Raw genomic sequence first — 17,129 nt, 5'->3', positions numbered from 1 at the left:
TAATTCAGATGGCATATGAAAACAATTATAATGAAATTAATGGCATAATAATACACAACTGTATTACATTTAACTTTGCAAGTGCTTTTATTTTTATTAAATTAATTTATTCTTAACAATAATAAGGCTCTTATGTGTGGGACATGTTTTTTCCACTTTTGTCCCTCATCTCAAGAATGAGTGATATATATATTACACGCATACAGTATGGGACTGTTTCTGCTTTTGCATTTCTTGTAATATTTTTACATTATTGTTGTAACATTTTAGAGTTAGGTTAGAATAGAGAATTTGACTGACATTCATTGTTTATATTTTTGTACAGTGTATAATATAGCATAGTAATCTGAATTTTAAAACAGCCATTGTCCACTAGACACGCAGAGATCTTTAGTTAGTTGGAATTGCTCTATGTCAGACCGGGGTCTGGGGACCACCAACCTGACTAAGAATCAACCTGGGGACCACTGTTGTCTGTTGGGGATATGGGCGTGGTGTGGGGGGGAAGCTTGACACATTTACTGCTACCATTTATTGAAAAATTTGGATCTAATTACTGCCAGCATTTATTGAAAAATTAGGATCTAATACTGCCAGCATTTCTTTTTTAGCTCTTATTTTGAAAAGCTGCCATTTCCTGTCAGTTAGCAGTAGAAAGCAGTTGAAAGAAATGGATAGGCGATCTACGATGGATGATCCAGTGTTGTGCTAACAACACAGCTAGCTAACAGGCTAACGTGAGTAGCATTATGGGTCGCTCGACCGAATGCACTATAAAAGTGCAATTGACAAAGATCTTTGTCAATGGCAGTCAGCGTTGGTATCAAAATTAGGCTTCAATTGACAAAGATCTTTGTCAATGGCAGTCAGCGTTGGTATCAAAATTAGGCTTCAATTGACAAAGATCTTTGTCAATGGCGGACAGCGTCAGTATCAAAATTAGGCTTCAATTGACAAAGATCTTAGGCAATGGCGGACAGCGTCAGTATCAAAATTAGGCTTCAATTGACAAAGATCTTAGGCAATGGCAGTCAATAATGACTTAAGCCTCTCATACACTAGGCCTACATGATTTTTGACAAGATTTTGGAAAGATTTTTAAAAGTGTTTCACGATAGGTTACTACGTCCAATGAATTAATTTGCCCTTTAACAGTTTTTATTTAACTGAAATATGCGTGGTCCAGAGATCCAAAAAGGTTGAGAACTACTGATCTATTCCAATCCCACGGGTAACCTAAGCCTATAATAAATCCTAATTGCCTAATAATGACTCAACCAGTCAATCCGGTACACTCCCTGAATCCCTTTTTGAGATTCTGTGGAATTTCTTCACCCCCGACTTCTCAGCAACATCGACACGTCATCATAGGTCACCAGGTAATTTAGTGTGCTAGCTGTTTCTCTTTCCTACATTACTGAATGCATACACAGGGACCACCGGTGATCCACGGACCACCGGTAGAAAACCCCTGCTCTATAAGCTACTGCATATGCACTATAATAGCCGACAGTTTAACTTTAGTGGCTGAATTCCAATGCCGCTACATCGCTTAGACACCTGCAATATCCTTACTTTTATACTTTGTTGTCCCACAAATCTTTACAGAGGTTGTTGGACGTACAGTAGGTAATTATGTTACAAAGCTCCATTTGATGGAAACAGCTAGTCTTCCTCTATCCCAGGGGTCTGCAACCCAAGATGTTGATTTTCGACCAAAAATAAATTCAAAATATATCTGGAGCCGCAAAGAAAATTACGCATTATAATGCAGCTTGCCAAGCTTTATTGCAGAATGCTGAAGGGGCAAGCTTTTCCGGGAATCTAGCCGTTGCGGCATTCAGCCGCATGCAGGGTGGAGCTTCTTTTCCATCCACCAGCTGTCTAAAAACCCGTAAGAGACCCCGGCAGACAGCGGTGTGGAAACACCACACAAGTGTGGAAACACTGTATGTGGGTGTATTCAGTGTGTGCAAGACCCACATGTCATTCGCTGATGTGGCAGTCAGCTGACCAATTGAGCGGGGTATTTAAGCTCAACTATCTAGACTGCATGCTTCTTCCTGCCTTCCTTCTGCAAAATGATGGTTCCTGGTTGTTGTTCTGTGATGTTTAGTCTCGCGTTACCAGACTGTTGCCTCTCGCAATTTCCAAATGCTTCCATCATAGAGTCTGGAGCAACGGAAGAGCTGTCATGAGTAAAATATAAAGCAGAAGTGGAGCCTCCTCCCACTTTTCAGTCGTGCAAATTTATCCTAATATAAATAGAAATCAACTAAGCATATTTAGCTTGCTGCTTAGCAGAAAAGGAAATAAAAAAATAAAATGTAAAGATAATTTACATTTTTTTGAACGGAAATGGCAGCTTCCTTACTTGGATTTCGGGAGGTGCAGTGCCAGACTATATAGCATTCGGAGATTGTGGAATAGGCTACGTGAGACTATGTGATGTTTGCTCCCACTGCCACCCCAGCACCACCGGTGGGCTCTGTTATTTCTGTTCCCCATAGGCCATAGGGGGATGTTATTGTATATCTATCTCCCTGCTCATAATGTTTAATGATGGTGTTTAATTGTGCCGAGCAGAGAAATGCAGGAGAGCCAAACGCCAAGATAAAATATTTTATATAGGGGTGGTGGTGGCTCAGCCGCTCAGGGGTAGAGTGGCTGGATGGTAACCGCAAGTATAAATAAAATTAGCTAGTACAAATGAAACAAGAAATTACCATGCAAAAGGTGATGAAACAAATAAGTGGTTATTTACAGTAATGTTTTCTGGAACATGTACGTTTTTAATAGTGATTTAAACGATATAACCTGGGAATCAGTGAGGGAAATTGTCTCAGGAAATTGTCTCTCGGACGGCAAAGGCCCCTTAGTTACAAAGTGCGATTTATGGACTTTTAGAGGCTTGCCTGAGGACGATCAGGCCACATGGAGGTTTATAGAGATATAATGAGGAGCAAGACCCTTATGAAGCCTTAAACAAGAGATAATATACTGTAGTGTATGACCACTATCTCCCATCTTTCCTGAAGATGGCCACACGGAAGAGATTCAACTACTTGCCATATGGAAGACGACACATACCAATTGTGTAAAGATTCAGCAAAACAGTTCCTCATTATTCTCATTCTTCTATTGAATGGGCTCGTTACGGTTCGTCAGATAACTGTCTTTCACGCCATGCACGAAGAGATGCCAGGGTGGCAAGCCTCCAATACTTACCATGAAAGATAACACGCAGTACACCGCATTGGGGAAAATTTCAGCCAAACGGTTCCTGTCAAACAGGATAAAATGAATGCGCATGCGCTTACGTAAGCTGCCTATATCTTGCCAAGAAGGCCACACAGAAGAGATTCCACAGAAGAGTGGCAAGCCTCATTCTTAATTTGTGACTGGGACCCACAGGGGGACCCACAACCCCACAACTCATACCCTGTGTCGTACTACATCTGGAAGATTCTCAGCGATCTATACCAAGTCTGGTATCTGGGAGGATTACAGAGGTTTGTTGGGATTTTGTTGCTTGAGTTTTTATTTTTTCATCCAAGAGCTTTTCTTTTTCGTAACAAATGGGTGAATACGATCAAGCCACAGCCTTCCTAGCCTCGGTCCCAGGCTTACTTATCTGCGAAAAGAAAAGGCTGGTCACAACCTAAGGCAGAGAAGCTATCGGTGGTTGTATCCTCCGGAACAGCCGTCAAATGTATTTCCCCCGGATAGGATATTTTCCCGACCAATCACAACACTTGTTTCATTCGCGGAGAATGTAAACTGATTTGTAAAGCATCAACGATTTCACTTCCGCTAAAATCCCGCAACTTCCGCGGATAGTCTTTTCAGCTTAGGTCTTGCCCAGGGTGCAGCCTTCCTGGGGCAGACTGGCCCTTATTTCTGGAGGATGTTTTTCCTTCTAAATACTGTCTTCGTGGCCCGCGGACTCAATAGTTTATATATCGTATTTTCTCGCAGCCACTCCAAAACACCACTGTTTCATTCCTGAGGCCAACCTGAGTGCGGCATGGAGGAAGGCCATCATTCCCCTAGAGGTGGTGAACGGACAGGAGGAGCAGAGCCGATGCCACCGCTACAGACTGGATGAGGTCAGGAACCTGTCTGCTCTGGGCTACATCCCCGGTTGGGACGTGAACCTCACTGAACTGAGACAGGAGAGCTGTGTAGATGGATGGAGCTACAGCCAAGACGTCTACCAGTCCACCATAGTCACAGAGGTGTGTGTCACAGTGTGTGTGTGTGTGTGTGTGTGTGTGTGTGTGTGTGTGTGTGTGTGTGTGTGTGTGTGTGTGTGTGTGCGTGTGTGCGTGTGCGCGTGTGTGCGCGTGTGTGTGTGTACAGTATGATTGTGAAGACAAATTTCCTTTTCACCAACAAATGGTTGTTTTATGATGTTTTAGAGGTTAGCTTTAGCTGTTGGGGATGTTATAAAAAGGTTGACTTATATGCGTGCCAGTGTTCCACATCGGAAAATAGCCGATACAACCGGTGATGTGCTATTTACATGCGCTGTAAGGAATTGTTAGCTGTGAGAAAATATCAAATCAGCTTTGGTTCCTTTTTTTGAGCTTTGGTTCCTATAAACATCCTTTTGTCCTTAACTCGTGTCACATTTGCCATTGGCAATGAAAGGAGAATTTACGTCATTATATGTGTCAAATCAGCTTTTTGTGGCAACACAAACATTAAATGCCATTGACAATGAAGAATTGACATCATAGATGAGCAAATCGGCTATTTTGTCCTAACACAAACATTAAATGCCAATGATGATGATATACTGTATTATGATGTATAATGATATAAGAGCGCCCCTCACTTCACAAGAGTGTGATTTAAAAAATGAAATAAAATCTGAGTTCCCTTTTCCCTTCCCCTCCTCTCCAGTGTCATTGTTGCTGTCTTTTTTGTGAATTAAACATCAGAATGATGTCTCCTAACAGTGGGACCTTGTTTGTGACAATCAGTGGATGGTTCCCTTTGCGACCTCAGCTCTCTATGTGGGCTACCTGTTTGGGTCCTTAATCTCAGGACAGTTGTCTGACAGGTATTTCTTTTCTAATATTTTTTACGTTCTTCTCGTTCTTATATTGCTGCAGTAAATTTATGACTGTAGTGTCTTAGTGTCAGTTGTATTCCACCCCAGACACTATTCTGGTTGCAGAACGTCGTTACATAGGCTACATTGCATGAGGGTAAATGGCCTGGTCACAATGGTGCATATAGCGCCTTGGATAAAGGGGTTCAGTGTCTTCTAACTCCGGGGGAGCCCGGATTTGAACTAGCAACCTTACTTGCACCATCCGGCAGGGCCGGTTCTAGGCATAAGCAATATAAGCGGTCGCTTGGGGCCACAATCACAAAGGGGGCCACATACTAGTCTTTTTTTATGTCCAATGTATTTGCATTTAAGTTCATAAAGTTAACATGAGAACATATAAATGTATTTGAAATTAAATAACGTTAATTTTCAGGATTCCAATTCAGAAATAGCTAAAAGATTATTCAGGATTCCAATAAACAAAAATTGCAATAATTGCAGATCTACGAGCTCAAAACACATCGCAGCTTGAGCTGTAGATCCGCTATTTTTTGTTATTTTTATTTTTTATTTTTTTTAAGATATTTTTTTTGCTGCTTACGCCTTTTATTGATTTTTTAAGGGACAGATAGTAGGCTGACAGGAAACGGGAGAGAGATGGGGGGATGACATGCGGTAAAGGCCGTGTCGCGTTCGGGAGTCGAACCCGCGGCACACCGCGACTGGATCACCAGTCCGGTGCCCAGACCGTTACGCTACGGCCTGGGCCCCGCTATTTTTTTACTATATGCATTGTGGCCCCAAACCTGCCTTATCCAAAAACTATAGTTATTATTTTAATATGCAATAAAATTAAGATCTCACAACAGACACAACAGAATAATTTGATAATATGACACATGCAGTTGAATGCAAGTTGCAAATTGCACACTGCCCACAAGTGAAGTGGTTTGCCATTGCTTGCAGTTGGTTGATTGTATTGTTGGCAATAGGCTAGCACAGTAAAGATGATAATAATCTATAATATTATATGTGTAGTTCTTTATAGATATAGGGCTCCATTTTTGTCACCGCTAAACCCCTTATCCCTAAACTTTTTTGCCTTTTTTTACTATTTTGCATAACATTTTTGAATAGTTAAAATGGTCTACAAGCTCACAACGCTAGTTGAACTATTCAAAAATGTTTTTCAAAATAGTAAAAAAAAGGCAAAGTAGTTTAGGGATAAGGGGTTTAGTGGCCACATGTGTCTGTGGCCTATTATATGTATTATTTACAGTGGAAAATGGTGCAGCAAAAACACTTCTATTCAGAAGGATCCATTTGCTACAAAAGCAAAGGAGGGCAGTACTGAGCAAATACATTTGCTGAAAAACTATTTCACCGTTTCCTTCTTTTTGAGTGGTGCAACCACTCCAAAGAACAGCAATGTCCGTGTTCACCTATGTGCCTATGTACCTATGTGGCCATGAGCACCAGTATATGACTATTAGTACCAGTAGGGGCGCTGTTTGTCAGAAACAGAGAGAGAGAGAGAGATAGTATTAGTGCTGCACTGTTGCCTGCTAATGAGAAAGAGAGAGAGAGAGGAGAGAGAGAGAGAGAGAGAGAGAGAGAGAGAGAGAGAGAGAGAGAGAGAGAGAAGAGGGAGGGGAGGGGGGAGAGGGGAGTTGCACCACTCAGTTCACACGGGTGTGATTTTTTCTTAAGCTTAGGCAGATACAGGCTTTGAGAAAAACAGCAAAGACCCAGAACCTCCATCTGCTCACTGAGCTTGATCTTGGTGGTGTAACAATATCTATAATAACTCACCACAATCCTAATCCGTGGAGAGCCTTGATCCACAGCCTGGGCGTCCACAATCTCCACTTAGAAGCTTGTTCACCTCTGATCAAAGTTAGTAGCCCTTGCATGGAACTAGGTGTGACGGTACATTCCTTTAAATCCTGGCATGCTCTTTTTATCGATATCTAATCACCCATCATGTACGTACATGTACATGATGGTTTTGACTCTTATCTTTCTGTTTCCATTGTTCATTCTCATGCATGACAATGACATCACATGACTATGCAAGGTCTAAGGGCCGATTCATACTCCTATTTTAGAGCCGAATAAAAGTCTGTTCGGCAAACTGGTAGAACTTTATCTCCTCCTGACCTCAAGGCCTACGTCAGTCAGACGGCCCAGATGGGGCAAACCACAACCACATTAGCGGCCGGGGGGGGTCTCTGCTTCCCTTCAACCAATGTCACAATCACTTTAGCCTCGATACCCAGGCTTTCATTTCGTCTGCGCGAACAATCACTTTAACCCCCCTATGGATCGGGCCGGCCCAATTAGAGCCGGTGGCCGGTATGCGTTTTTTTGTTTGTTTGTTTTTTGCGAGGGATTTTATTTATCTATTTATTTTTGGGCGCTCAGCCGGCCCCACCCTGCCCTTCTGGCAAATGCCAGAATTGGCAGACCGTCCAATCCGTTCCTGCATAGGGCCACTTGACTCCTAGAACCGGCACTGCCATCCGGCCACTCTACCCCTGAGCCGCCAACGACTCTTCTGCTATGATCTTTATCCATGACAACAGCTCCATCTACTGTTATATAGTGGATTTGCATTACAGAAGATGACAATGCTCTGCAGTCATGTCACCACATAATCCTGTGATACTTCAGTGCACATTGGTTTCCAAAGTGGGGCCGCCAGGAGAGCCAATCAGAAAGGAGGGGGGAGGATAAATCAACATAAATAAATCACATATAACATATTCATTTATTTATTTCAACCAATGTCATTGTCAAAATTGTGTAACATTTAAAAAAAATAGTCAATCTATACAAGCTCACAACATAAAGTGTCAATAATTTATAGGCTACAAATTGCGTTGCTGTCAGTTTGAATCAACATTTATTTCTGTTCCATGTATAGGTTTGGGAGGAAAAAGATTCTCTTCGTCTCACTTGCATCTCAGTCTTTATTTGGCCTGGTTCTGGCCTTCTCTTCCTCATGGATGATGTTTTGTGTCATCTATTTGCTTTTTGGAGCCTCCCAAATATCCTTATACATCTCTGCATATGTACTTGGTAAGTACAGTTAAGATATTCATCATTCTCTAATTCACCCAATCACCTGCATATGACAGTGGTAAATGTGAGTCCTCATCATACAGTCAGAATCGGTCTTGATTATATTGTCTTCCACAGGGACAGAGGTGCTGAGTAATTCTATGCGTGTGCTATTTTCAACACTGGGGTCCTGTCTCTTTGACTGCTTTGGCGACATGGTGCTACCCGGGATTGCATTTGGCGTGAGGGCATGGAAGACTCTTCTAATCATTCTCTCCTCGTTGTCTGTGGCTTACATCCCATTGTGGTGGTAAGTTCTTCATATCTGTTAGGGGTTTATGAGAGATGCATACTGGCATATACGGGAAGTGATCAACTCAACTCCAAAGTCAATCAAATTCTAGAGTGGCTCAAAATCATATAGGTTCAAATTCAAAGGCAACAGGAAACAGGACACATAAGTGGTGGCAGCTGGGAACAATTTAGGTATTTGTGTGGAATCTCAAGTTAAAGAAATATCAATACCACATTTTTGAGGGGTCTATCCCCTCCTATATTCAGCTATAATGTAGATTATTTTCCTAACACAAACATTAAATGCCATTGACAATGAATGGAGAATGTACGTCATATGTCTCTGAGCAAATCGACATGTTACGTCATGATGATATGATGATAAGAGCACCCCTCACTTCCCTCTGGTGATTTGTACCTTTAAAGATTATTTATTTACATCAACCCGGCATCCCTATTTTGAGCATGTCATTATAAGCTAAATATTTCCAAAATTTCCAAAAATCTGCCCAAAAATAGTCGATCTACAAGCTCACATCGTGTTGAAAAAACACCTATTGTTTGTGCAGGTTGCTTCCAGAGTCTCCTCGGTGGCTGTTCACTCAGGGCAGAACAAAGGAGGCTGACGCCATGCTGAGGTATGCAGCCAGGACAAACAAGGTTGAAGCACCTCTGGTCATCTTTAAATAGGCAGAGGTAAGGTCCATTAGTGGAAGAGTATCATACCTCTGCTGTCAGGGAAAAAACGCCTAACTCCAAAATGTTCATTTTTCAGGAAATGTTTTTTTTTTTTTTTTCTCTTTAAATAAATTAGAAAACCATTAAAAAAAGAAAATAAGGCAATTGTGCCTCACCAAAGTTGGTATTGTGACTTTATAAATTGTCAATTACTTGACAATACATATATTTTTTAAACATATGTTTATTGATTTTCTTTACAACATAAGTAATTTCAAAACAATTATTCACATATATCCCCCCCCCCCCCCCCACATCCCCATGGCAGCACAAATACAAACAAAATCTTCAAAATCAGGAAATGCTTTAACAACAATAAATACAGAACAAAAATAATAATAATAATAACAAAAAAAACTAAATCAAAAAACACATTACATACAGTTAAACAAACAAATGCACAATGTCTACTTGACGAGAGCGGGAGAGACGGTGCAGCTACAGTAGGCCTAGACCTAAAGTATTTATTAACAGTTTGCAGAATTACAGTACATTTCAAGCACAACTCAATACAAAAAACTGTTAACTGTGAGTGGACGACCCAATAAAGCACTACACTTGTTTACAAGAGGGTCCATCATTCAAGCCATGTTTTATTTTGGAATTGTACTGGAAATAGAAGTAGCTATGACGAGAAAGAAGCCTATAGTTGACTTGAAAATTAAACTAAAATAATATATATTTTTTATATTTATATTTTTTTATTGTTCATACCGGCGCTTTAGCAGACAGTTTGAGGGTCCAATGGAGGTTTTGTCCGAAGCGAAGCACATTTGTTTTTAGATTTAGATTTTATTTTTGCTTTTTCCTTTTTCTTAGATAGTGTATAGTATGTTGACAGGAAATGGGGGGAGAGAGATGGGGAGTAACATGCAGTGTCGTCGGGATCGGGAGTCGAACCCTCGACACACTGTCAGGCTAGATTAGCAGCCTAGGTGCCCGGACTGCTAGGCCGGAATTTTAGCTTATTTTTCAATTACACTAATCCTGTAAAATGTCTTGTTTGCTACTTTATAGAATGAGGTTTCACTGCCAGTGCCACCTAAACAATACACCTTCCTTGATATTCTGAAATCCAGCAACATAAGCTGCATCACACTGTTATGTTTGTTTTCATGGTGAGTCCTTCTAGTCTCATCTTTCTGATTACGGAGAAGGTTTAACGTTTTAAGATGCATGTTCATAAAAAAATTACCGGTATGGAAAACTTTAATGAATATTCAATTAATGTACTTGGTAAAACGATGTAAAATGTATCTGCGATTCACTTTTTAATATTTGTTTTTATTCTCAAGGCTGGCAATAAACATTGGCTATTTTGGACTCGGCTTGAACACTTCTAATCTAAGCGGAGATCCCTTCTTAAATTGCTTCTTATCAGCCGCCGTTGAGGTCCCCGCTTATATTGCAGCTACTTGGTTTCTGAAAAAATATCCCCGGAGAATACTGCTGTCATCATTCCTCACCACTGGAGGGGTATTTCTCCTACTTATCCAAACTGTCCCCAAAAGTAAGTACTTATCTTGTATTAACAACACAACACACGCCAGAGCACAATGTTTTTTTATTGCTTTCCCATAGGGAAATAAAACTGCATTGCTCTGAAATTGTTCCTTGTCCACAAGTTAACGCCATGAATCTCATTATTGGTGTGACTTTTCCTTACTTCCTTTACCTTCACACTGGCATTAATTCTTATGTATGTACAGTATGGGTGTAATTTTTTTTCCTAATGGCCTACATATCTCATGTTGGAATTAAATCTCTCCCTATGCAGCCCATCGTGAATTTGCTGTGGCTTTGGAAATGATTGGGAAGTTTGGCTTCACCATGGCCTACAGCACAGTGTAGCCTACATCTACACAGCTGAGCTCTACCCCACCGTGCTCAGGAACATGGGCATTGGCATTTGTTCTTCAGCTGCCCCCGCATTGGCAGCATCACAGTTCCTTACATTGTCTATTTGGGTATGTATTGTAGCCTGTAACACATGAGACTTGTATTTGAGGCATTCACTGAAGAAGTATAGCACGCTGTGTATACTCACTAAAAAGCATTATAAAGCATGCACATCCACTCACTGAAAGCCAGGTGCTGGTCCGAGGTTAAAATAGATAATAGAAAAGAAAGATAAGGTCTGCACACTGGATGATGCTCCAAAACTTAAGTATACCTGGTTTTCACCTTAGCACCACCCACCTGAACTGAAGCCGCGCCCACAGCTGTTGTATGATAAAAAGGGGAGGGGATCATTTTAGTGTGTCACTAAAACGGTGTATTTCAATTGGGCCTTTTAACTCAAAAGCTTTCAGCTTTCAGGAAGAAACACAGGAAGACCTATTTGAATATTATAACCACATCCTGGGGTCTGTAATATTAACTCCATAGACGCATACAAAACAGAAAACATACAAAACTATGGCACCCCATTTTTAACAAAGAAGTGTTTCACCAATGGTTGCATTGTATTTTTGTTCACAGGTGCTTACAGTAAGTATTTACCGTACATTCTCATGGGAAGTCTCACTATCAGCTCATCTGTGGTTAACCTCTTCCTTCCTGAGACCCTCAATAAGGACCTTCCAGAAACACTGGAGCAGATGCAGAAATGTCATGGGTAAGGTCAAATTTATTACAATGTATCAAAAACAGGATATTCAAAATAAAGAAAAATAAAGAATATATACAACTTGGGAGGTGCAAGTCTAGTTAGCAGGCATATAAACTGTAAAAAGGGATGGACCTTCCAAGGGAATAGACATGGACAACAAGTTATTTATTAGCATGGTGCGTTTCGCCGTGAGCTTCGTCAGGTGCTACTGTACGTACATAGCATCTGATGATCGAAGCTCACGGTGAAACGCAGCCTCTAAACTAAACAAATTATGTCGGTTTAAAGATATTTGTTGCAATCTGCTGCCATCTCCTCAAAGGTTCTATATAAAAAGGGCCGGGCCATGTCTATATCCTATATAGGATCCAGTTTGATATGCACAGACCCCCATTTCAGTTGGAAATGGAACCAAATAGTCCATCTGGTTCCATTAGTGTCCTGGAGACATTGAGAACCGCAGTGATTAGATAATGTTTCCACACAACCTCATTTAACCTTAATTTATTCCCAAAAGCTGAAAGGACCACTTTACTTTACTTCAGCCATTTTCAACCTATCTTCATATAAGTGGTCCTCAGTAATTCTCATTATAACATGGCACCATTTATGTCTATTCAGCCTGTGTCTCAGAGGACAGTTCAGAAACCTGCATACCAGTGACATCCTCGGTAGGCAGGTTTGGCTATTTCCAACAAGAATCCAAGGAGAATATATATATATCAAAACAAGAACAATGGCTTCTATTTCAGTAACTTCCCAGGAGGAGAAAGGCTATATAGTTTCTATTAGTTTGGAATGGCCATCGATGACATCATTGGTAAACTGTTCATAGTCCACCAATGAGATACAGAGAGAGTAAACCGAAATGGTGCCATTTTATGAGAATTAGAACCAATTATATGATCATACAGTTGAAAATTGGTTGATGTGCTTCTTTAAGCATACGTGTATCCAATAACGGTTTGGCCGGTTTGGCAAAAACAGCATAGGTCTATTTGACACATCTTACCTCATCTGTATTGTTACAGTTTGTGCAGGAGGGAGAAGAAGGACATTTATTTGTAAGAAAGAGTTGACATAACTATGCCACGAAATTCTGAGCAGACTGTTGTGTGTTGTTGACAAATCTACACTTCTGTGTCAAGTAATCCTCAACATCCTACCAATGACCAGCGACGGCTCCAGAAAGTTGTGACTGGGGGTGCTATGGGGGGGGGGGGGGCTGGGTATTTAGAGGGGGGGGGGGGGGGGGGGGGGGCTAATGAATCTTGGTTTACATAGAAGTCAGTCAATTGGGCTTGTTTTGAGGGAGGGGGGGGGCTTAGTGGGGGCTAAAGGCCTATTCATAGTCTGGATTTTCAGTGGTGAGGTGACCACCGCTCCAGTGGTGAGCTGACCACCGGAGCTGAAATAACATTGAGCGGTGGTGAGTAAAAACAGAGAGAAGGGCTGGAGCGGTGGCGGTGGTTTGCTCTTCACCGCGGCTCGTGACGTCATTTTGTAGTTCGGTGGTCACCCCACCACCGAAAATCAAGACTATGTATGAGCCTTTAAGGCTCATACATAGTCTGGATTTACGAAAATCAAGACTATGTATGAGCCTTTAAGGCTCATACATAGTCTGGATTTACGGTGGTGGGGTGACCACCGAACTACAACATGACGTCACGAGCCGCGGTGAAGAGCAAACCACCGCCACCGCTCCAGCCCTTCTCTCTGTTTTTACTCACCACCGCTCAATGTTATTTCAGCTCCGGTGGTCAGCTCACCACCGGAGCGGTGGTCACCTTACCACCGAAAATCCAGACTATGAATAGGCCTTAAGCCTCCACCAGAGCTGTCCCTGCCAATGACACATAGTATCTAAGTTGTGTGTTCTGGTTCTGTCACTCGTCCTTGGCAGCCAGGTCCATTGGGAAAACACTTGTCTAACTCATCCTTGGCAGCCAGGTCCATTGGGAAAACACATGTCTAACTCATCCTTGGCAGCCAGGTCCATTGGGAAAACACATGTCTAACTCATCCTTGGCAGCCAGGTCCATTGGGAAAACACTTGTCTAACTCATCCTTGGCAGCCAGGTCCATTGGGAAAACACATGTCTAACTCATCCTTGGCAGCCAGGTCCATTGGGGGGGAAAAAATGTCCTTGGCAGTCAATAGGTTTGACTTTAGGTGCTGCAGCACAAGGCACCAACCTTGAGGGGGCACCAAGTGGCAAGAGAAAGTGAAAGACTAAACTAGCTGTGAAATTTTGTTTCTGTCCTCCTTTCTGTTAAACTCATTAAAGGTTTTTAACAAAAAAATAAAAGTTTTGTTGTTAAATGGTTAAACCGCTATTTTGATTCATTGCTATAGTGTTTGGGGTGCATATCCTTGGCCCGACATCCTAAATCTGCGTTCAGACCTGAACTTGGTTCGTCCAGTTTGTGCTGCGCCAGGTTGCAATGCGCCTGTTCGCGCAATTCTCGTCTTTGCATTGACTTTGTATGTAATCGCTCCACTCTAACTATCCAACTCTGAGCGCACCTTAACCTAACCCTAACTTCACACGGATGCCACGGGTGAGTCTTAACCGGCCACGTATGTTGGAGCCACGGGTGAGTCTTAACCGGCCACGTATGTTGGAGCCACGGGTGAGTCTTAACCGGCCACGTATGTCAGACTATTGATACATACTAACACATGTCAGAAAACAGAAAATACATTTTCAGGTGGGTTGCCAATTTCATCCAATCAGGAGAGCTAGGGTACTCATTCAGTGTTCCAATTCCAATTGTGTCTGCTTAGTGCTTACTTCTTTCTGTATAAATCACTTCCATTTTCCCTCACATCCTGTATTCTGTATGAGCTCGCATCTCATGTCAATTCATTATATAAACATGTTCACATTGAATGTATGTTTTGTTAGCTTTCTTGAAACTAGTACGAGATTATGATCTGACAGGCCAGTGATCAGGTTGTATGATTTTTTTATACGTTCGGGTTTATTGGAAAGTATTAAATCCAGTTGTGTTTGAGAAGACCTTGTTATCCTTGTTGGTCCTTTAATTAATTGGACAAGTTCAAATTTCTTTGTTATTTCTTTCAGTCTCTTGCTGCGTACTTTATCAATCCAATTTACATTAAAATCTCCCAGAAGGAGTAGCTCTTTGTTGAGATCACATTGTTTCAATATATCAATCATAAGGTCAAAAAACACATATGTTGATGATGGCGGCCTGTACATCGCCACAATATTGATCAACATTTCTGGGAATAATGTTACCGTGATGCCCACACATTCAACAGAGTTTTCATTTTTAAAATTAATTTGTTTGCATGCAATGTCATTTTTTACATAAATCAAGACTCCGCCTCCCTTCCTATGACCTCGGTCCCGTCTGAACATATTGTAACCGGGTACATTAAACACATGCATAGGTATTGTTGAAGTTAACCATGTTTCTGTCAGGCACAAAAAATCCAGGTTAGAGTCCGTAAGGAGATGTTCCAGTTGCTCATATTTCGACACAAGGCTTTGTATGTTTAAGTGCCCTACAAAGAGTGCCTTTGTTTTTAATTTAGGGTCCCAAATTACTTTAGCATGTTTAACAGTTTGAAACAGTTTAAGGGGTGGTTGTTTGTATATTCCAGGCTTCTTTTTGAGGAAGGCTTCACTTTGAGAATGTCCTCGCTCATGATATCCACTCCACGCTTCTCTCTGAGAAAGTACTTGCACATGATGTCGACTCCAGGCTTCCCCTTGTAAAACCCCTCCCAAATGATGGCAGATAGAGCCATATTGTGTAGTTGTAGACGCCTTGAATATCCCATAGGAGAATGACCTGCGTAGTAGCAGCTGGAGCACCATTGATTGATTGTAGAAGAGTTTTTCATGTGTGAACGTTTCTTATATGCCTGTGCGATGCTCCGGTGACGTTGACATTTGACGTCAGGTGCTGAAGTCCAATTTTGTCAAAGGTTTGTCAAGTCAGCACAGAAAATCATTATGAAGGAAGAAATCACACTCGTGGGAAGTGAGAGGTGCACAGCTTTTTTGGGGTAATGTTGACGTTCTCATGTCTGTGAAATGTTTAATCATGTGACCATCCAGCGGTATTGGCGAGGTGTTGCAGCTATCGGTGCTCAGATCATACAGACATACAGACACAGACATACACACATAGCTGCGTAAATCACACTTGTGTGAAGTGAGGGGCGCTCTTATCATCATACATCATTCATCATTCATCATTCATCATACATCATCCAATCAAGAGAGATGTAGGGAGGGAGAGAGATTCCAGACCTGAGCCGACAGCTGCGGCTGCCAGATTCCCGGAAATGCTTGCCCCTGCGGCAGTCAGCCGTTGGGGTGGAGCTTAATTTCCATCCACCAGCTGTCTAAAAACCCGGAAAAGACGCTGGCCAACAGAGAAAACGGCCGCGGCTGTCTGGTAGGTCTGGCTACGGCTACAGACAGAGTGGGGAGAGAAGGGGGATGGAGGGAGAGAGAGGTGGAGAGAAGGAGACTGAGCTTTGCATAACGTTTGTGCTACATGAGCCAATATTCTGTAAGTGGCCGAGGGAGGGAGAGGTAGAGAGGGGGAGAGAGAGGTTGAGAGAGGAGAGAAAAAGGAGAGGGGGGAGAGAGAGACATGAGGACCGTGTAACGTGAATGTGCAAGCCTACTCGGATCAGCGTTGCCGCGTGGAGTGGTGTGGTGTGACACTAGAGGTGAGGGCCCCGTAGTGGCCCGAACATCTCTAGCCTATGACATGACTTGAAATTTGGGCAAGGTGTCAACAGGCCATACGCAGTTCCGCCTAACTTTTGTGCCGCCTTCCCGTTGACACACATGGACTCTAACGAACTCCGGCGGCCAATGAGGCATCTATTTTTGAGGGGCGCTAGCCCCTCCTATGTACAGCTTTTGGTGTATATGCACAAACTTTGTCCTATACACAAACATTACATTCCCATTGATAATGAATGGACAATTTTACGTCATAGTGTCTGTTATGATACTGTTCTAAGTACTGGACCCTCGTCTGGTTCTGACAGACCGGTCTTGTGTGTGTAGGCTGAGGTTGGTGTGTGACGACTCGGTTGATTATTTCCTTGGTTCGGCGGCGGACAGACAGACGGGCCGGCCCGGGAGAAGCCATTAACATGACACGAGACTGGTCACATTAAAACGTTCACAAAGTTTATTACACATTACAGAATCATCATATAGCTCTGGATCCTTGTGTCCTAATGACGTGCCACTGAGACATAACAATAACATCGGCTAGCAGCAAGTTGACCTTGCTCTCTGAGCTGTCTCCAGTGGCTAACAAGACAGTCAGTCTGTTACTCTCCAGGCAGTACACAAT

General features: G+C 42.2%; 1 protein-coding gene across 1 annotated transcript; it reads left to right on the top strand.

Annotated features, from left to right (window-relative positions):
• Window positions 1–969: 969 nt before the first annotated feature.
• slc22a5 (solute carrier family 22 member 5) lies at window positions 970–11,778 on the top strand (the record flags this gene model as incomplete). Its single annotated transcript, XM_083759394.1, is given in 14 exon segments — window positions 970–981; window positions 3,415–3,491; window positions 3,841–3,967; window positions 3,969–4,238; window positions 4,965–5,068; window positions 7,989–8,143; window positions 8,264–8,435; window positions 8,989–9,103; window positions 10,175–10,275; window positions 10,453–10,667; window positions 10,935–10,999; window positions 11,002–11,082; window positions 11,085–11,124; window positions 11,639–11,778. Coding segments are annotated over 14 exon segments (1,674 nt in total).
• Window positions 11,779–17,129: the final 5,351 nt, after the last annotated feature.

The sequence above is a fragment of the Protomyctophum parallelum genome, assembly GCF_964188405.1.
Source record: "Protomyctophum parallelum genome assembly, chromosome: 1".
In the NCBI taxonomy this organism is placed as follows: Eukaryota; Metazoa; Chordata; class Actinopteri; order Myctophiformes; family Myctophidae; genus Protomyctophum; species Protomyctophum parallelum.
The sequence above is the reverse complement of the archived record's forward strand: the minus strand, read 5'-3'. Positions and strand labels throughout refer to the sequence as shown.